Source organism: Mustelus asterias, unplaced genomic scaffold (assembly GCF_964213995.1).
Source record: "Mustelus asterias unplaced genomic scaffold, sMusAst1.hap1.1 HAP1_SCAFFOLD_1668, whole genome shotgun sequence".
In the NCBI taxonomy this organism is placed as follows: Eukaryota; Metazoa; Chordata; class Chondrichthyes; order Carcharhiniformes; family Triakidae; genus Mustelus; species Mustelus asterias.
In genome coordinates, this window is record NW_027591613.1 from 59,437 (window position 1) to 80,710 (window position 21,274).

At 54.0% G+C, this 21,274-nt stretch overlaps 1 protein-coding gene across 1 annotated transcript in view; it reads left to right on the forward strand.

Moving 5' to 3' along the window:
• LOC144488568 (dynein axonemal heavy chain 2-like) overlaps positions 1-19,832 on the forward strand; it is a gene marked incomplete at both ends in the record, with an annotated part of 74,204 nt that extends 54,372 nt beyond the window's left edge. The window contains 10 exons of the mRNA XM_078206629.1: positions 72-170; positions 5,570-5,695; positions 6,367-6,477; positions 7,987-8,175; positions 11,007-11,110; positions 12,217-12,406; positions 13,273-13,453; positions 14,803-14,930; positions 18,162-18,314; positions 19,707-19,832. Coding sequence (XP_078062755.1) covers positions 72-170; positions 5,570-5,695; positions 6,367-6,477; positions 7,987-8,175; positions 11,007-11,110; positions 12,217-12,406; positions 13,273-13,453; positions 14,803-14,930; positions 18,162-18,314; positions 19,707-19,832 — 1,407 coding nt within the window. The remainder of the gene's footprint in view (positions 1-71; positions 171-5,569; positions 5,696-6,366; positions 6,478-7,986; positions 8,176-11,006; positions 11,111-12,216; positions 12,407-13,272; positions 13,454-14,802; positions 14,931-18,161; positions 18,315-19,706) is intronic.
• Positions 19,833-21,274: the final 1,442 nt, after the last annotated feature.

Consider the following 21,274-nt stretch of genomic DNA (forward strand, 5'->3'; position numbering starts at 1 on the left):
CCAGCCAAGGGTACAGATCTCCACCACTGTGTAACCGCTGAGCTAACAGGCGCACTAACGTGTCTCCCTAGATCGGAACCACCAACAAAATGGAAGCTGCTGGAATGTTTGCCGCTGATGGAGAGTACGTGGAGTTCAAACATCCCACTCTGCTCGAGGGACCCGTGGAGGTACGGACATCTCCCGCTAGCTGCTGCTGCCAAGGGTTCCAAATTAACACTATCTGCCATTCCGGGGGTTGGGTGGGAGGGGGGGGGGGGGGTGGCGGGAGGAGTGGGGTGAATCTGCCTGTCTGCCTCAACCAACCCCCACACCCCTCCCCACCCCACACACACACACACACACACACACACACACATACACACTTTTCAATAGCTATGGAGTAAATACAGTGTAAGCTTGGGTAAGAGTTGGTGCAGACTCAATGGGCCGAATGACCTCCTTCTGCACTGCAGGGATTCTTGAAGTTTATTTTATCTATTAGTCTCAAGTAAGGCTTACATTAACACTGCAATGAAGTTACTGTGACAATCCGCTAGTCGCCACACTCCGGTGCCTGTTCGGGTAACACTGAGGGAGAATTTAGCACGGCCCAATCCACCCTAACCAGTATGTCTTTCGGACTGTGGGAGGAAACCGGAGCACCCGGAGGAAACCCATGCAGACACGGGGAGAACGTGCAGACTCCACACAGACAGTGACCCAAGCTGGTAATCAAACCCGGGTCCCTGGCGCTGTGAGGCAGCAGTGCTAACCCACTGTGCCACCGTGCTGCCCCGGGTCCCTGGCGCTGTGAGGCAGCAGTGCTAACCCACTGTGCCACCGTGCTGCCCCGGGTCCCTGGCGCTGTGAGGCAGCAGTGCTAACCCACTGTGCCACCGTGCTGCCCCGGGTCCCTGGCGCTGTGAGGCAGCAGTGCTAACCCACTGTGTCACCGTGCTGCCCCGGGTCCCTGGCGCTGTGAGGCAGCAGTGCTAACCCACTGTGTCACCGTGCTGCCCCGGGTCCCTGGCGCTGTGAGGCAGCAGTGCTAACCCACTGTGCTGCCGTGCCACCCCTAAAGAAGGGGCTTTGCATTGGCCGGGAATCAAACCTGGGCCTCCAGCGTAGCAGGTGAGAATTCTACCATTGAACCACCAATGCAAACTAGGATCTATGATTCATAGAAGGTCATAGAATCCCTGCAGGGCAGAAGGAGGCCATTTGGCCCATCGCGTCTGCACTGATCACAATCCCACCCAGGGCTGATTCCCATGGCCCACATATTTAGCCTGTTCCCTGACACTAGGGTCAATTTAGCATCACCAATCTCAACCGAACCCGCACATCTTTGGAGTGTGGGAGGAAACAGGAGCACCCGGAGGAAACCCACGCAGACATGGGGAGAATCATAGAATCCTACAGTGCAGAAAGAGGCCATTCGGCCCATCGAGTCTGCACCAACCACAATCCCACCCAGGCCCTATCCCCATATATTTACCCACTAATCCCTCTAACCTATGCATCCCGGGACACTAATGGGCAATTTAGAATGGCCAATCAACCTAGCCCGCACATCTTTGGACTGTGGGAGGAAACCGGAGCACCCGGAGGAAACCCACGCAGACACAGGGAGAATGTGCAAACTCCACACAGACAGTGACCCGAGGCTGGAATCGAACCCGGATCCCTGGCGCTGTGAGGCAGCAGCGCTAACCCACTGTGCCACCGTGCTGCCCCGGGTCCCTGGCGCTGTGAGGCAGTAATGCTAACCACTGTGCCACCATGCTGCCCCGGGTCCCTGGCGCTGTGAGGCAGTAATGCTAACCACTGTGCCACCGTGCCACCCAAATCAATCTATGATCCTATGGGGAGTACTTTTGTCAGCGGTGGAGTGACCCCATTTGTAGCCCATCACATGACGTGTGACTGCAGCTCCTCACTCAGATCACTGAGTCGTTCCAAATGTCCAGCCCCCTCCTCACTCTCCACCCCAGGGACACTAGATAAAAACTGGCTTGCTGGAACAGAGCTGGAGTATTGCTGAAACTTCAAAATGGCTACTCGAAGCGACGCACCTTCATAGGGACCCGCCCTCTGCAAACAAAAGGAACATGTCCAAGCCTTGCACCCTTTTTTATTTAATTACCTGCGAGCCAAGGAAGCCGATAGTTCCCTGTTGATTTCTTTCTCCTTGGCAACACCTCAACCAATCAGAGTTGCCTTTCTCCTGCAGTAGAAATTGTGACTGTTTGAAATTTGGCATTCTTGTGTTTGTCCTGAGGAGCGCTGAGCTTCAACAAACGCGGGCGGGATTCTCCGGCCGCGGGCGCCGCAAGGCCGCAAGTTCCTCCACGGACCTCTGAACGGTCCACTGAATTTTCCCTCTCGCCTTCTAACCTTCCCGCGGTGGGCGAGACGGGAAAGTTTCAGCCCTGGTCTCTCTAAGCGAGACTCAAAATACACAGATAAATGATCAGGAGAAGGTGGAAAAGAGGTGGGATGAAGGAGGAAAGGAATCTGGGGACACGGATTCAGGTATCTTTCAAAGTCAGGACACAATTTAGCAAAGGTCACCAAAAATTACAAAGCAAATAGCGGCGTTCTCTCCAAGAGGGATTGAAGTGAAAATTAAACCTTGGTTAGATCACCTTTGCAGTACTCTGAACAGTTCTGATCTCGATATCTTTTTATAAAAAGGATGGTGAGGTGCTGAGGAAGGTACAAGAAAGATATGCAAGCATTGAAACTGAATTTAAAGCTTACAACCTATCAGGAAAAAGATGAACAAGCTGGTCTTCTCCTCCCGCAGAAGGAGAAAGCTGAGGGGTGACCAGATCGAGGCCTTTAAAATTCAGGAGGGTTTCAGTACTCTAGGTGTAGAGATCTTCCCACCTGTGGGGGAGACAGCAATGTGAGACTGTCACTAATAAATCCAGGAGAAACTTCATTATCCAGAGACTGGGGAGAATGTGGGACTCACTCCCACAGGGAGTGGGGAGAATGTGGGACTCGCTCCCACAAGGAGTGAGGAGAATGCGGGACTCACTCCCACAGGGAGTGGGGAGAATGTGGGACTCGCTCCCACGGGGAGTGGGGAAAATGTGGAACTCGCTCAAACGGGGAGTGAGGAGAATGTGGGACTCGCTCCCACAGGGAGTGGGGAGAATGTGGGACTCGCTCCCACAGGGAGTTGGGAGAATGTGGGACTCGCTCCCACAGGGAGTGGACATAATGCGAGGTGAATAGTATCAAGATGTTTAAGGGGGGAATTTGGATAAACACATGAGGGAGAATGGATTGGAAGAATAGGGTGATGGGGTGAGATGGACAGGGGGTGGGAGGTAGCTGGCATTGACCAAAAACACCAGCACGGAGCAGATGGGCCAAATGGCCTCTTGTGCTGTAAAATCCATGTCGGTTTTTCCAATTGATGTGATCAGGGTAGAGAAGCTTTAACAGCCCAGGAGGCACTGGGCGAACATTAGATGAAGGTTAAGCGCTGCCAGTACCACAGTCAGTGATGACATATAGAGTCAAGACATCCGTTAGAAACTGTTCCCTCTCAGGCATTTCACATTAAACTGTTTAATCTCCCTTTTAAAACAGAGGAGTTCCTTTCAATGTATTAAGGAGTTCGAGTACTTTGGGATCGGTTCTGGCTGGGAGTGGGTATTTGATGTTTGGGGGCTGCCGTGTTGAACCCTATCTTGGGTCGCACTCTCGGTAAATGTAGCCTCTCTCTTGGAGCACAGAGCTGCGTTTCCTCTCCTCATTGGGTAATATTCCTTGTGTAACCTCAGAGCCTGAGGGTGTGATTATCCTGACTGTCACACAAAGCCAGCTGATGGAGTTAACAGATTTCTACAGCCAGCAGACAGCCCCTTGCCCATGTGTACCCTGCCGCTCCCAGCTGCTGGGTAACTTTAACCAGTTGCCTATCATTTGTGTCCTGTTTTCCCTCCTCCCAAACACACAGCAGGGGGCTGGTCCTAGCACCGAGAATGGCAGTGGGTCAAAGCTCCCATCAGTGTTCGGCAACCCCTCAGATCATCACAGGCAGTCCGACACAAACAGGAGGCACCGATGGTTCAAATCATTTTGCAATCTTTGTGCCTGTGGATCCGTAAGACGAAGGAGCAGACATCGGCCATTCGGCCCATCGGGTCTGCTGCATCATTCAATGAGATCGATGTGATAATCGTCAACTCCACCTTCCCGCCGTTATCCCCGTAACGCTCGATCCCACACAGGCAGAGGCTGTGTCCTTTACACATAGAAATCATAGAATCCCGACAGTGCAGAACAGGCCATTCAGCCCACCGAGTCTGTACAGACTCTCTGACAGAGCATCTTACCCAAGACCTCTCCCCTGCCCCATCTCCATAATCCCACACGTTTTCCATGGCCAATCCACCTAACCCGTACATCTTTGGACACTAAGGGGCAATTTAGCACGGCTAATCCACCTAACCTGCACATCTTTGGACACTAAGGGGCAATTTAGCATGGCCAATCCACCTAACCCGTACATCTTTGGACACTAAGGGGCAATTTAGCACGGCTAATCCACCTAACCTGCACATCTTTGGACACTAAGGGGCAATTTAGCATGGCCAATCCACCTAACCTGCACATCTTTGGACACTAAGGGGCAATTTAGCACGGCCAATCCACCTAACCCGTACATCTTTGGACACTAAGGGGCAATTTAGCACGGCCAATCCACCTAAGCTACACATCTTTGGACACTAAGGGACAATTTAGCACGGCCAGTCCACCTAACCTGCACATCTTTGGACACTAAGGGGCAATTTAGCATGGCCAATCCATCTAACCTACACGTCTTTTGGATTGTGGGAGGAAACCGGAGCACCCGGAGGAAACCCGCGCAGACACGAGGTGAACGTGCAAACTCCACACAGACAGTGACCCGAGGCTTGAATCGAACCCGGGTCCCTGGCGCTGTGAGGCAGCAGTGCTAAACACTCTGCTGCTGTGCCGCTGGGATTGAACCCGGGTCCCTGGTGCTGTGAGGCAGCAGTGCTAACCCACTGTGCTGCTGTGCCGCTGGGATTGAACCCGGGTCCCTGGCGCTGTGAGGCAGCAGTGCTAACCCACTGTGCCACCGTTCTGCCCTGCATCCTTGCTTTCCCTTGGAGATTTTCTCCTCCTCTCTTGAACACATCAACCGCCTGTTGGGGAACGGCTCCTTGGGAAGCATGTGTCCTCCAGCACCTCCTCTCTCATCACCATCGTTCAAGGTGGTGAGCATTAACCGGCTATTTGACTACAGTGGTGTCATGGAGATTCTACCCAGACCAGCCGTCCACGCGCATACCCGCAGCTACTCTCCTCCTGGCCAGGTCAGTGAGAATTGATCGAGTGACCAGTCTAATTAACTCCTCCAGACCCCCAGGCAGATCATAATCCTCCCAAAATCCTGACAGAGATCTGTTAAAACCAACACAGACCCGGGGCGTTCCGGGTTTCTCGAGTAGATCAGCTAATGTTGGGGAGTCTAGCTGAACGCTCGGGGTTAAATAACATCTCTTTGTCTCTCTTGTTAATGCGTCCCTGTCTCTCTCAGGCATGGCTCTGTGATGTGGAACGCACCATGCGCTTTACTCTCAAAGACTTACTGAAGGACAGTCGCTTGGCTCTGAAGAAAATGCTTACCAAACGAGACAAGTGGGTGAAGGATTGGCCTGGTCAGGTTAGTGATGGATTTTCCGGTCTGCCGGAGGGTAAACCAGCCCGAGTGTGAATGCAGTCGTTTCCATTTCCCTGCTCTGCGCTTTGTCAGAGCGGGTTTCTATACTGTGCAGCACCACAGCTTTTGTGAAACGTTTGAATGTTATTCCCACGCCGTGAATCGGGTTGAAGTGCGAGGGTTGTGCTGACAAGTAGTGGCAGCCATTTACACGCAGCAAGACGGCTAGGAAGCAAACAGTGGCTTCGGCCAGAGAGAGGGGTATTGGCCGATGCAATGTCACTTCACAAAGATACAGGGGGACAAGGCCACAGTTTAAGCTTCGAGCTTATTTTATTAGTGTCACAAGTAGGCTTACATTAACACTGCAGTGAAGTTACTGTGAAAATCATCACACTCTGGCGCCTGTTCGGGTACAAATGGCAGCGACAGCTTTGATGTGGCACAAGATGGATCCAGGTAACAAAGCTTGTTTGGCTCACCTCACTTAACATAGCCTGTGTGTTATTCTCGCAACCAGCTGCGTCTTTAATAATTGCGTGGGTTTGATTTTGTCTGCACTGCTCCGATTCCAAGAGTTTATCACTCTGTCTGGGCAATTCCCCAGTCTGCTTTCCGCGATTACCCTCCATCCTCTCGGTCCACCCAACATCCAGCCCTTCGTTTCTTCACAGATGCTTATCACCTCCAGCCAGATCCAGTGGACCACGGACGTCACCAAGGCTCTGATGTCAGCCAAAGAGCAAGGCGAGAAGAAACCCGTCCGGGTTGTTAAACGGAAGCAGGTGAGTCGGGCTTCACTACCGATTCCAGTCAGCTGAATCGTTGGGAGCGGGAGAGGAACCCGGGCACTGACTGTCCCCGGGTTCCGCAGGGACCAGCGGGTGTCCCTCCCAGTGGCCGTTTATAACGGGTGGAGAGACTGGAGTGGGTGGGAGGGGTATTTAAAATGATGAAGGTTTTAGATAGCTTAGACAAAGAGAAACTGTTTCCAAGGATCAGGAACCAGAAGGGCACAGAATTCAGGTGATTAGCAGAATAATCCGAGGTTACGTGAGAGAGAAAGCTCTTTGGCAGCGAGTGGTTAGGATTCAGAATGCTCTGCCTGGTTAACACGATGGAAACGAGAGTCAATCTCAGCTTTCCAAAGGGAATTGGATAACTACAGAAGCCTGGATATAGTGAAGAAGCATAGGAACAGCGAGGGACAGGAGAGTGGGACTCACTCTTCGAAAGGACTCACACTGTCTTGATCAGTTGAATGGTGTCCATGAGCAGGAGGGGTTGGCCGCGGGCTCCAACCAAGAAGCTCGACACCATCCAGGACAAAGCAGCCCCGCTGTTTTGTCAGGCAGCCTAGTTACCTGGTGCAGGTGTAACCCCATCAGCACGAACTGGGGACGGTGGGTTGTTGTCCCGCAGGCTTCACAGTGTAACCCCATCAGCACGAACTGGGGACGGTGGGTTATTGTCCCGCAGGCTTCACAGTGTAACCCCAGCAGCACGAACTGGGGACGGTGGGTTATTGTCCCGCAGGCTTCACAGTGTAACCCCAGCAGCACGAACTGGGGACGGTGGGTTATTGTCCCGCAGGCTTCACAGTGTAACCCCAGCAGCACGAACTGGAGACGGTGGGTTACTGTCCTGCAGGCTTCACAGTGTAACTCCCAGCAGCATGAACTGGAGCTTGTGGGTTATTGTCCCAGAGGCTTCACAGTGTAATTCCCAGCAGCACGAACTGGGGACGGTGGGTTATTGTCCCGCAGCTTCACAGTGTAACCCTCAGCAGCACGAACTGGGGACGGTGGGTTATTGTCCCAGAGGCTTCACAGTGTAACTCCCAGCAGCACGAACTGGGGACGGTGGGATATTGTCCTGTAGGCTTCACAGTGTAACTCCCAGCAGCACGAACTGGAGACGGTGGGATATTGTCCCGCAGGCTTCACTCAGCTGCAACACTGGTGTGAAATGTCGATGATCTTAGCTCTCCAAACCCCCTCCTCCCTCAGCCATCATCTTGTCTTTTGAAAACATTACATCTCAGCATTCCCCAATGGCCCCTGGACAAGGTGGTGGTGAGCTGCCTTCCTGACCCACTCTGTTGCAGCAGAAATTGCCCCAGCATTTTGAGTCTGCCATCTTGTCAGTTTTTGATAACCCTGGGGGCGGGGGGGGGGTGAATGGATGCTGGACCCTCCCGGGCTTTAATGATGAAGGGGGAAGCGAGACATAATAACCCTGTGGGTGGTCAGTGCGATCGGTGACTCCTTACCGTCCCGTCAATGCCTCTGCAGGTTAGCATGCTACGCAAGTATTCCGAGGCCATCCGTGGAAACCTCACAAAGATCATGCGGCTGAAGATCGTGGCTTTGGTAACGGTGGAAGTCCACGCACGAGACGTCATCGACAAACTCTACAAGCTGGGGTGTATGGATGTGACTGCGTTTGACTGGCTCAGTCAGCTCCGACTCTACTGGGACAAGGTAACTGACCCCGCGGGAGACAAACCCCTCTCCCCTCCGAGACAAACCCCGCTTCCACCCCCTCACACTGTCCGTTCCCCCTGAGACAAATCTTGCCTCCGCCTCTTCCTCAATCTCATTACAAATATATCCGTCCCTACTCTGTCACTGATTCATACAGTTCATCATCGAATCATAGAATCCCTACAGTGCAGAAGAGGCCATTTGGCCCATCGGGTCTGCATCGACTCTGGCAAAGTGTCTTATCCAGACCCATAGAACCATAGAAAATTACAGCTCAGAAACAGGCCTTTTGGCCCTTCTTGTCTGTGCCGAACCATTTTTTGCCTAGTCCCACTGACCTGCACTTGGACCATATCCCTCCACACCCCTCTCATCCATGAACCCGTCCAAGTTTTTCTTAAATGTTAAAAGCATTTACCACTTTATCCGGCAGCTCATTCCACACTCCCACCACTCTCTGCGTGAAGAAGCCCCCCCCTAATATTCCCTTTAAACTTTTCTCCTTTCACCCTTAACCCGTGCCCTCTGGTTTTTTTTCTCCCCTCGCGTCAGCGGAAAAAGCCTGCTTGCATTCACTCTATCTATACCCATCAAAATCTTATACACCTCTATCAAATCTCCCCTCAATCTTCTACGCTCCAGGGAATAAAGTCCCCTATCCCCATAACCCCACACATTTCCCATGGCTAATTCCCCCTAACCTACACAATTTTGGACACTAAGGTGCAATTTAACATGGCCAATCTGTCTAACCTGTACATCTTTGGACCATGGGAGGGAACCGGAGCACCCGGAGGAAACCCACGCAGACACGGGGAGAACGTGCACACTGCGCACAGACAGTGACCTGAGGCCGGTAATTGAACCCGGGTCCCTGGCGCTGTGAGGCAGCAGTGCTAACCCACTGTGCCACCGTGCCACTGGGATTGAACCCGGGTCCCTGGCGCTGTGAGGCAGCAGTGCTAGCCGCTGTGCCACCGTGCCGCTGGGATTGAACCCGGGTCCCTGGCACTGTGAGGCAGCAGTGCTAACCCACTGTGCCAGCGTGCTGCTGGGATTGAACCCGGGTCCCTGGTGCTGTGAGGCAGCAGTGCTAACCCACTGTGCCACCGTGCCGCTGGGATTGAACCCGGGTCCCTGGCGCTGTGAGGCAGCAGTGCTAGCCGCTGTGCCACCGTGCCGCTGGGATTGAACCCGGGTCCCTGGCACTGTGAGGCAGCAGTGCTAGCCGCTGTGCCACCGTGCCGCTGGGATTGAACCCGGGTCCCTGGCGCTGTGAGGCAGCAGTGCTAACCCACTGTGCCAGCGTGCTGCTGGGATTGAACCCGGGTCCCTGGTGCTGTGAGGCAGCAGCGCTAACCCACTGTGCCACCGTGCCGCTGGGATTGAACCCGGGTCCCTGGCGCTGTGAGGCAGCAGTGCTAGCCGCTGTGCCACCGTGCCGCTGGGATTGAACCCGGGTCCCTGGCACTGTGAGGCAGCAGTGCTAGCCGCTGTGCCACCGTGCCGCTGGGATTGAACCCGGGTCCCTGGCGCTGTGAGGCAGCAGTGCTAACCCACTGTGCCACCGTGCCGCTGGGATTGAACCCGGGTCCCTGGCGCTGTGAGGCAGCAGTGCTAACCCACTGTGCCACCGTGCCGCTGGGATTGAACCCGGGTCCCTGGCACTGTGAGGCAGTAGTGCTAGCCGCTGTGCCAGCGTGCCACCCCGTTATGTATTGTATGTTTTGTCCGGCTTGCTGTACTTTGTGAACCAGTCACTATGGGATCACATAACGGGCAAAGAACCAAGAAAATTCCAGCACAGGAACAGGCCCTTCGGCCCTCCAAGCCTGCACCGACCGTGCTGCTAATGAACTAAAACCCCCTACCCTTCCGGGGACCATATCCCTCTATTCCCATCCAATTCATGTATTTGTCCAGACGTCCATTAAAACTCATTATTGTCTCCGCTTCCACTACCTCCCCCGGCAGTGAGTTCCAGGCACCCTCTGTGTAAAAAATCTGCCTCGTGCATCTCCTTTAAACCTTGCTCCTCGCACCTTAAACCTGTGCCCCCCTAGTAATTGACTCTTCCACCCTGGGGGAAAAAGCTTCTGACTATCCACTCTGTCCATGCCCCTCACAGTCCTGTAGACTTCTATCAGGGCAGTTACAATGTTAAATCACCTCCCATGGGTACTCGAGAGGCACCAGGACCAACAGCATACAAACAGCATTGTCTGTGAAGGCCTGTACAGGTTGGCCTGTCCTGATGGCAGTAAGAAGTCTCACAACACCAGGTTAAAGTCCAACAGGTTTATTTGGTAGCAAATGTTGGACTTTAACCTGGTGTTGTGAGACTTCTTACTGTGTTTACCCCAGTCCCAACGCCGGCACCTCCACACCCTGTCCTGATGGCCCAGTGCCTACACAGCGCAGACAGGTCTGTGGTGAGCGAGTTGAATTGAGCTTGGCTGCCACGAGGGGTACTAACGCTGGAGCGAGCTCTCTCAGCCTAACGGGAGGGTTACTGCGTTAAGGCTCATAGCCCTGGCTCACTCCCTGTGCTGGAAAATACACCATGGATGGCAGAGCTCAGGATCCACAGCAGCTGTGATGCCCAGTGAAGTTAAATGATCAGATTCACAGCAATGCCCACCGAGGTGAGGCAGCTGTGAGACTGGAAGGATAATAGCAGCGGTGTGAGAGAGCACCTTCCGGGGCTCAGGGTAGAGCCGGGGTGGCTTCAGTGACTGGGACACTGAGCTGCTGCACCTGTAGCATCCTCAGACTGACTGCCGGGGATTGAGCTGCTCTGTAATCTCTGAGGATTTTCCCCTCCGCAGGACGTGGATGACTGCATCATCCGGCAAACCAACACCCATTTCCAGTACGGCTACGAATATCTGGGCAACTCGGGGCGGCTGGTAATCACTCCCCTCACAGACAGGTAGGTCACAGCGTCCCCCTCGAGGCAATCACTCCCCTCACACAGACAGGTAGGTCACAGCGATCCCCTCGAGGCAATCACTCCATTCACACAGACAGGTAGGTCACAGCGTCCCCCTCGAGGCAATCACTCCCCTCACACAGACAGGTAGGTCACAGCGTCCCCCTCGAGGCAATCACTCCACTCACACAGACAGGTAGGTCACAGCGATCCCCTCGAGGCAATCACTCCCCTCACACAGACAGGTAGGTCACAGCGATCCCCTCGAGGCAATCACTCCACTCACACAGACAGGTAGGTCACAGCGATCCCCTCGAGGCAATCACTCCACTCACACAGACAGGTAGGTCACAGCGATCCCCTCGAGGCAATCACTCCACTCACACAGACAGGTAGGTCACAGCGATCCCCCTCGAGGCAATCACTCCATTCACACAGACAGGTAGGTGCCTGCGTCCCCCTCGAGGCAATCACTCCATTCACACAGACAGGTAGGTCACAGCGATCCCCTCGAGGCAATCACTCCATTCACACAGACAGGTAGGTCACAGCGATCCCCTCGAGGCAATCACTCCATTCACACAGACAGGTAGGTCACAGCGATCCCCTCGAGGCAATCACTCCACTCACACAGACAGGTAGGTCACAGCATTGTTCACAGAATCCTTACAGCGCAGGAGGGACCATTCAGTGACTCGAGAGCCACCGATTCTCTGACAGAGTATCTCACCCACAACCTCTCCCCCGTCTTATACCTGCAACCCCACACACTTCCCCTGGCCAATCCACCTACCCGGCACATCTTTGGACACGAAGGGACAATTTAGCATGTCCAATCCACCTAACCAGCACATCTTTGGAGTGTGGGAGGAAACCGGAGCACCCGGAGGAAACCCACGCAGACACGGGGAGAACATGCAGACTCCGCACAGACAGTGACCCAAGCCCAGAATCAAACTCGGGCCCCTGGCGTTGTGAGGCCGCAGTGTTCACCACTGTGCCACCCGAACGGGCGATACAGATGGGAGTTGGGGATCAGTAAAGATGCAGTCCCCACACTATCTCCACCTTCACGCCTAAAGCATCCCTTGGTGTCTCCTTTTCAGGTGTTACATGACATTGACGACCGCTCTCCACCTGCACCGCGGTGGATCACCCAAAGGACCAGCAGGAACCGGGAAGACCGAGTCTGTGAAGGATCTGGGAAAGTCCCTGGGCATGTATGTGATTGTGGTGAACTGCTCCGAGGGCTTGGATTACAAATCCATGGGTCGGATGTACTCGGGACTGGCACAGGTGAGACACAGGCTCCATCATTCATTTCAACACTGACTTTGCCGTTGTATAAGACTGAGTTAAATTCCCTTCGGGAAACTCAGTCCTGAGGGAGGGCCGCACTGTCAGAGGGTCAGTGCTGAGGGAGCGCCGCACTGTCAGAGGGTCAGTGCTGAGGGAGTGCCGCACTGTCAGAGGGTCAGTGCTGAGGGAGTGCCGCACTGTCAGAGGGTCAGTGCTGAGGGAGTGCCACACTGTCAGAGGGTCAGTGCTGAGGGAGCGCCGCACTGTCAGAGGGTCAGTGCTGAGGGAGTGTCGCACTGTCAGAGGGTCAGTGCTGAGGGAGTGCCGCACTGTCAGAGGGTCAGTGCTGAGGGAGTGCCGCACTGTCAGAGGGTCAGTGCTGAGGGAGAGCCGCACTTTCAGAGGGTCAGTGCTGAGGGAGCGCCGCAGTGTCAGACGGTCAGTGCTGAGGGAGCGCCGCACTGTCAGAGGGTCAGTGCTGAGGGAGTGCCGCACTGTCAGAGGGTCAGTGCTGAGGGAGTGCCGCACTGTTAGAGGGTCAGTGCTGAGGGAGTGCCGCACTGTCAGAGGGTCAGTGCTGAGGGAGTGCCGCACTGTCAGAGGGTCAGTGCTGAGGGAGTGCCGCACTGTCAGAGGGTCAGTACTGAGGGAGTGCCGCACTGTCAGAAGGTCAGTACTGAGGGAGTGCCGCACTGTCAGAGGGTCAGTGCTGAGGGATTTGTCTTTGATATCAGAGAAGATGTGAATGTGAGTGTAATTTCAGTCGCGTTATTAATCTGCGTTGTGTCGCAGGGATTGTTTTGGGTGGTGTGTGGATTTAGAAGGTGCTGTTTCTGATGGCAGTCCCGTGTGTGTTTGTACAGACTGGAGCCTGGGGTTGCTTTGATGAGTTTAACCGCATCAATATTGAGGTCCTGTCTGTCGTTGCCCAACAAATCCTCTCCATCCTATCCGCGCTCTCTGCCAACCTGACCCGCTTCGTGTTTGAGGGTCGTGAGATTAACCTGGTCTGGTCTTGTGGCATCTTTATCACCATGAACCCAGGTAAGACTCCGGGAGGGGTGCGTACGCTACCACGAAGGAATGTTTCAACACATTTAAAAACAAATCTCGCCAGGTGTCTCAGTCATCGAAACCCAGCTTCCATACTGCTGAATTGGCTGAGCTTCAGGGCGGCATGGTGGCACAGTGGGTTAGAGCTGCTGCCTCACAGCGCCAGGGACCCGGGTTCAATCCCAGCGGCACGGTGGCACAGTGGGTTAGCGCTGCTGCCTCACAGCGCCAGGGACCCGGGTTCAATCCCAGCGGCACGGTGGCACAGTGGGTTAGAGCTGCTGCCTCACAGCGCCAGGGACCCGGGTTCAATCCCAGTGGCACGGTGGCACAGTGGGTTAGCGCTGCTGCCTCACAGCGCCAGGGACCCTGGTTCGATTCCCGGCCTCGGGTTGCTGTCTGCGTGGAGTCAGCACGTTCTCCCCATATCTGTGTGGGTTTCCTCCGGGTGCTCCGGTTTCCTCCCACACTCCAAAGATGTGCCAATCCACCAAACCTTCGGACTGCGGGAGGAAACCGGAGCACCCGGACGAAACCCACACAGACACGGGGAGAACGTGCAGACTCCGCACAGACAGCGACCCGAGCCGGGTATCGAACCCGGGTCCCTGGCGCTGTGAGGCAGCAGCGCTAACCCACTGTGCCACCGTGCCGAGGGAGTTCAGAACAAGGGAGACAGAATGTTAAAATTGAAGTCAGGCCTTTCAGGGTTGATGTCAGGGAACACCTCCTCACACAGATGGAGTAGGAATCCGGAACTCTGTCCCACCCCAAAAGCCACGGGGACGACTGAAAAATTCAGAACTGAGATTGATAGATTCTTCTTCTTGATGAGGATCAAGGGTTGTGGAAGCCAGCTGGCTACATGAAGTTTTAATTTGATTTGATTTATTATTGTCACATGTATTAACATGCACTGTACAAAGCATACCGTTCATAGAGTACATAGATTTGATTTATTATTGTCACATGTACTGGGACACAGTGAAAAGTATTGTTTCTTGCACGCTATACAGACAAAGCATACCGTTCATAGAGAAGGAAAGGAGAGAGTGCAGAATGTAGTGTTACAGTCATAGCTAGGGTGTAGAGAAAGATCAACTTAATGCAAGGTAGGTCCATTCAAAAGTCTGACAGCAGCAGGGAAGAAGCTGTTCTTGAGTCGATACAGTTCATATACAGATCAGCCATGATCTAATTGAATGGCGGAATAGGCTCAAGGGGCTGAATGGCTTCCTCCCATTCCTCCATTTCTGTACTCATATGAGCTTTGGAAGAGGATAAGAGTTAGCGGTTGAGTCAGGAAGGCACAATGATAATATCACTGTTGTTAATCGCAGGATACGCTGGGCGGACAGAGCTTCCAGATAACCTCAAGTCAATGTTTAGGCCCATCTCCATGGTGGTTCCTGACTCAACGCTAATCGCTGAGATAATCCTGTTTGCAGAAGGATTCAACAACTGTAAGGTGTGTCCCCCGGATTCCCACTCCGATTCCTTCCCCTTTCATCGTGCCGTTATGTCGGGTGTTTTTGTCCTTCCCCTCTCCTTTCGGCCTCCCAGAGACAGCCTGCTGCCCAGGGTCAGGGTCTGGTTTCTGCAAGTGGACAGGGCATGTCTCCTAACCAACGCCTGAGGATTCCCTGGGAGCCAGCTACACTGTACACCACAGAATAAAACAAACTCCTCAGGATTCCCTGGGAGCCAGCTACACTGTACACCACAGAATAAAACCAACTCCTCAGGATTCCCTGGGAGCCAGCTACACTGTACACCACAGAATAAAACCAACTCCTCAGGATTCCCTGGGAGCCAGCTACACTGTACACCACAGAATAAAACCAACTCCTCAGGATTCCCTGGGAGCCAGCTACACTGTACACCACAGAATAAAACCAACTCCTGAGGATTCCCTGGGAGCCAGCTACACTGTACACCACAGAATAAAACCAACTCCTGAGGATTCCCTGGGAGCCAGCTACACTGTACATCACAGAATAAAACCAACTCCTGAGGATTCCCTGGGAGTCAGCTACACTACACCACAGAATAAAAGCCAAATACCACGGAAATCTGAAATAAAAACAAAAAAACATTCAGCTGGGAACATTCAGCAGGTCTGGCAGCATCGGTGGAGAGAGGAACAGAGGTGAAGCTTTGAGCCCGTACAACTCATCTTCAGAACTTCAAAAGGACGGCACGGTGGCACAGTGGTTAGCACTGCTGCCTCACAGCGCCAGGGACCCGGGTTCCATTCCTGGCTTGGATCACTGTCTGTGTGGAGTCTGCACGTTCTCCCCGTGTCTGCGTGGGTTTCCTCCGGGTGCTCCGGATTCCTCCCACAGTTCGAAAGATGTGTGGGTTAGGGGGACTGGCCATGCTAAATTGTCCCTTAGTGTCCAAAGATGTGTAGGTTCGGTTGATTGGCCATGGTGGATTGTCCCTTAGTGTCCAAAGATGTGTAGGTTAGGTTGATTGGCCATGCTAAATTGTCCCTTAGTGTCCAAAGATGTGTAGGTTAGGTTGATTGGCCATGGTGAATTGTCCCTTAGTGTCCAAAGATGTGTAGGTTAGGTTGATTGGCAGTGCTAAATTGTCCCTTAGTGTCCAAAGATGTGTAGGTTAGGTTGATTGGCCATGCTAAATTGCCCTTTACTGCGCAAAGATGTGTAGGTTAAAGGGATTAGCGGGGCTGCGGGATAGGGCTTGGGGTGGGATTGTGGTCGGTGCAGACTTGATGGGCTGAATGGCTTCCTTCTGCTCTGTAGTGTGTCACATGTACTGTTAAAGTTAAAGTTTATTTCTTAGTGTCACAAGTAAGGCTTACATTAACACTGCAATGAAGTTACTGTGAAAATCCCCCTAGTCGCCACACTCCGGCGCCTGTTCGGGTAACTCTGAGGGAGAATTTAGCATGGCCAATGCACCCTAACCAGCACGTCTTTCAGACTGTGGGAGGAAACCGGAGCACCCGGAGGAAACCCACGCAGACACGGGGAGAACGTGCAGACTCCGCACAGACAGTGACCCCAGCCGGGAATTGAACCTGGGTCCCTGGCGCTATGAGGCAGCAGTGCTAATCACTGCGCCATCGTGCCGCACCGTCTCTGCTTCTATTTATGATTAACTCTGTTCTCGCTCTGTGCAAAAGGAGCACCCTCTTCCGCTGTGGGAGCCCCGTTCTTCCTCTGTGACCCACCCCTCGGCCAGTCAGTGTCCCGCTCTCCACACCCTCTTCCCCTGTGGGAGCCCCGCTCTTCCTCTGTGACCCACCCCTCGGCCAGTCAGAGTCCCGCTCTCCGCACCCTCTTCCCCTGTGGGAGCCCCGCTCTTCCTCTGTGACCCACCCCTCGGCCAGTCAGAGTCCCGCTCTCCGCACCCTCTTCCCCTGTGTAAATTGTTGTGATCATTTGAAATTTGGTATTCTTGCGTTTGTCCTGCTGAGTGCAAGGCTAAAAGCTTCAACAACATCTCTCTCCTTTCAGCAGTACTCAGGTTTTGTACAACCAAGGGACAATTACAAATAGATAGAGCCAGCTTCTGGAGTGATCCTTCTGCTGTGAGCCATTTCCTGCTGGGATAAGGGCGGCACAGTGATTAGCATTGCTTCCTCACAGAGCCAGGGACTCGGGTTCAATTCTGGCCTCGGGTCACTGTCTGGGTGGAGTCTGCACGTTCTCCCTGTGTCTGCGTGGGTTTCCTCCGGGTGACCCGGTTTCCTCCCACAGTCCAAAGATGCAGGTCAGGTGGATTGGCCGTGCTAAATTCCTCCTTGGTGTCTAAAGATGTGCAGGTTAGGTGGATTGGCCATGCTAAATTGCGCCTTGGTGTCTAAAGATGTGTAAATTAGGTGGATTGGCCATGCTAAATTGCCCCTTAGTGTCGTGTCCAAAGATGTGCAGGTTAAGGGGATTGGCCATGCTAAATTGCCTCTTAATGTCCAAAGATGTGCAGGTTAGGGGGATTGGCCATGCTAAATTGTCCCTTAGTGTCCAAAGATGTGCAGGTTAGGGGGATTGGCCATGCTAAATTGCCTCTTAATGTCCAAAGATGTGCAGGTTAGGGGGATTGGCCATGCTAAATTATCCCTTAGTGTCCAAAGATGTGCAGGTTAGGGGGATTGGCCATGCTAAATTGCCCCTTAGTGTCCAAAGATGTGCAGGTTAGGGGGATTGGTCATGCTAAATTGCCCCTTAGTGTCCAAAGATGTGTAGGTTAGGGGGATTGGCCATGCTAAATTGTCCCTTCGTGTCCAAAGATGTGTAGGTTAGGGGGATTGGCCATGCTAAATTGTCCCTTAGTGTCAGGGGTTGGCAGGATAAATACGTGAGGGTTACAGGGATAGGGCCTGGGTGGGATTGTTGTTGGTGTGGGCTTGATGGGCTGAATGGCCTCCTCCTGCCCTGTAGGTATTCTATGATTCTGGTGGAATCATGTTCAGCTCACATCTATCCCGGAACAGCAGTGTGAAGAGCAGACTTTCACCTCACCATTCAGAGCTAGAGTTGAACCCCTGACTGGACTTGTGTTAATCTTTCGTTCCTTTTGCTGGGGATATGAGGTGTGAAATCAGAGAAACTGGTTAAAATGCAACGACATGGGGAGTGACCTTGACAGGCTGTGGTCTGACTGGCCTTAGTCCTGGGTTTTGATTCCATTTTGCAGTCAGTGTGCTGACCGCTCTCCTTGTCCCCTGCAGGCCCTTGCGAAGAAAGTCTACACACTCTACTCGCTGGCTGTGCAGCAACTCTCCAAGCAAGATCATTATGACTTTGGCTTGAGAGCCCTCACCTCCCTACTCCGCTACGCTGGCAAGAAACGGCGGGACAAGCCTCAGCTCTCTGACGAGGAGGTAAGAACAGAGCAGGGGCTCTCTGAGCAGGGGGGGGGTCTCTGAGCAGGGAGGGTCTCTGAGCAGGGGCTCTCTGAGCAGGGAGGATGTCTGAGCAGGGAGGGTCTCTGAGCAGGGGTTATTTGAGCAGGGGGTCTCTGAGCAGGGGGGGGGTCTGCAGCGAATCCTCTCTGACTAAGAGATAAGAGTGGATCGATAGCTTTCGAGCTGACTGGAGAGGATGCAGACGAAACTGTTGCTGCAATTTGGAATGATCTTTTTGAGGAAAGATTGAAGATGCTGGAGCTCTGCTCTCCAAGCAACACGACGAAAGGGACTCTGATAGAATAGACGAAGCAGTGTGGGGGAGGAGCAGAACCAGGAGTCATCAATATCACACGGTCACTAATAAACCCACTGGGGAACTCAGGAGAAACATCCTTACCCAGACAGTGAGAGAATGTGGGACTCGCTCCCACAGGGAGCGGGGAGAATGTGGGACTCACTCCCACAGGGAGCGGGGAGAATGTGGGACTCACTCCCACAGGGAGCGGGGAGAATGTGGGACTCGCTCCCATGGGGGAGTGGGGAGAATGTGGGACTCGCTCCCATGGGGGAGTGGGGAGAATGTGGGACTCGCTCCCATGGGGGAGTGGGGAGAATGTGGGACTCGCTCCCACAGGGAGCGGGGAGAATGTGGGACTCGCTCCCATGGGGGAGTGGGGAGAATGTGGGACTCGCTCCCACAGGGAGCGGGGAGAATGTGGGACTCGCTCCCACAGGGAGCGGGGAGAATGTGGGACTCGCTCCCACAGGGAGTGGGGAGAATGTGGGACTCGCTCCCACGGGGTGTGGGGAGAATGTGCGACTCACTCCCATGGGGGAGTGGGGAGAATGTGGGATTTGCTCCCACGGGGAGTGGGGAGAATGTGAGACTCGCTCCCACGGGGAGTGGGGAGAATGTGGGACTCGCTCCCATGGGGGAGTGGGGAGAATGTGGGACTCACTCCCACGGGGGAGTGGGGAGAATGTGGGACTCGCTCCCACGGGGAGTGGGGGAGAATGTGGGACTTGCTCCCACGGGGAGTGGGGAGAATGTGGGACTCGCACCCACGGGGAGTGGGGAGAATGTGGGACTCGCTCCCACGGGAGGGTTGAGGTGAATAGTATTGAGGCATTTATGAGGGACTGATGAGGGGGCAAAATGTGTTGATAGGGTGAGAGGGAGTGGGAGGAGGCTGGAGTGGGGCAGAAACACTAGCACGGAGCAGATGGGATGAATGGCCTGTTCTGGTGATGTAAAGTCTGTAAAAATAATCCTTCAATTTAATTCACGAGCCAGTTCGAAGCTGTGAGGGATTGTTCAGGTTCTGAGGTAATGCCTTTATACAACTGAGTGTTTCTGTTCTCCAGATCCTCCTGCTGTCCATGAAGGATATGAATATGGCCAAGTTAACCTCCATTGACCTGCCGCTGTTCAGTGCCATTGTCCAGGACCTCTTCCCTGGGGTGGAAACCCCAGTGTTGGATTACGGGAAGGTAGGCAGACGCTGAGTGTGTGCGTGCTTGTTCGTTCGTCACTATCCCACCTGTGAATTCATGTTTTGAGTAATAAAGGGCTCTCCCATCATCTTGCTGATGGACAGATGTCTGCCCCATGAACTGGAGGTGTGCCAGCTGCCATATTGGTAAAGGACAACAAATAGGCAAGCAGTGCCCACTCCTTTGCAGATGAAGACCAGGGGACCTAAGGCCCTGTTTGTGACCCTCGATGGGGTTCTGGCTACAGTTAGAAACAGCACACACGCTCCGTTTTCCAAACCTCTCCTCGGATCGCAGTTCCAGGAGGGGGTTGTCCTCGGGCTTTGCGAGGTTTTGTTTATTCATTCGTGGGACATGGGCGTCACCGGCTGGGCCCAGCATTTATTGCCCATCCCTAGTTGCCCCTTGAGAAGGTGGTGGGGAGCCGCCATCTTGAATCGCTGCAGTCCACGTGCTGTGGTTGACCCACAATGCCGTTAGGGAGGGAATTCCAGGATTCTGACCCAGCGACTGCGAAGGAACGGCCGATATATTTCCAAGTCAGGATGGTGAGTGGCTCGGAGGGGAACTTGCAGGTGGTGGTGTTCCCATGTATCTGCTGCCTTCGTGCTGCTAGATGGAAGTGGTCGTGGGTTTGGAAGGTGCTGTCTAAGGAGCCTTGGTGAATTGCTAATGGGTGTCAGCAAGGTCTGTAACCCACCTCCCCCCCCCCCCCCCCCCCCCCTCACCACACTGCTCCCCCTGACCCCCACCACACTGTTCTCCTTGAGCCCCACCACATCCAGGACAAAGCAGCCCCGCTTGATTGTCCCCCCATCCACAAACACTCACTCCCTCCACCACCGACGCTCAGTAGCAGCGTGTGTCCCATCCTCAAGATGCCACTGCAGCGACTCACCAAGGCTCCTTAGGCAGCACCTTCCAAACCCACCACCACTTCCATCTAGAGGGACAAGGGCAGCAGATACCTGGGAACACCCCCACCTGGAGGTCCCCCTCCGAGTCACTCACCATCCTGACTTGGAAATATATCGGCCGTTCCTTCACTGTCGCTGGGTCAGAATCCGAGAATTCCCTCCCTAACGGCATTGTGGGTCAACCCACAGCACGTGGACTGCAGCGATTCAAGAAGGCGGCTCACCACCACCTTCTCAAGGGGCAACTAGGGATGGGCAATAAATGCTGGCCCAGCCGGCGACGCCCAGGTCCCATGTCTGATTGTAAAAGCTGACTGGAAGTGACTGGGGATATTGGGGAGGGTGAACCATGGCGCGATGCTGGGTTTGGGGAGGGTGAACCATGGTGCGATGCTGTGTTTGGGGAGGGTGAACCATGGCGCGATGCTGGTTTGGGGAGGGTGAACCATGGGCGCGATGCTGGGTTTGGGGAGGGTGGAACCATGGCGCGATGCTGGGTTTGGGGAGGGTGAACCATGGTGC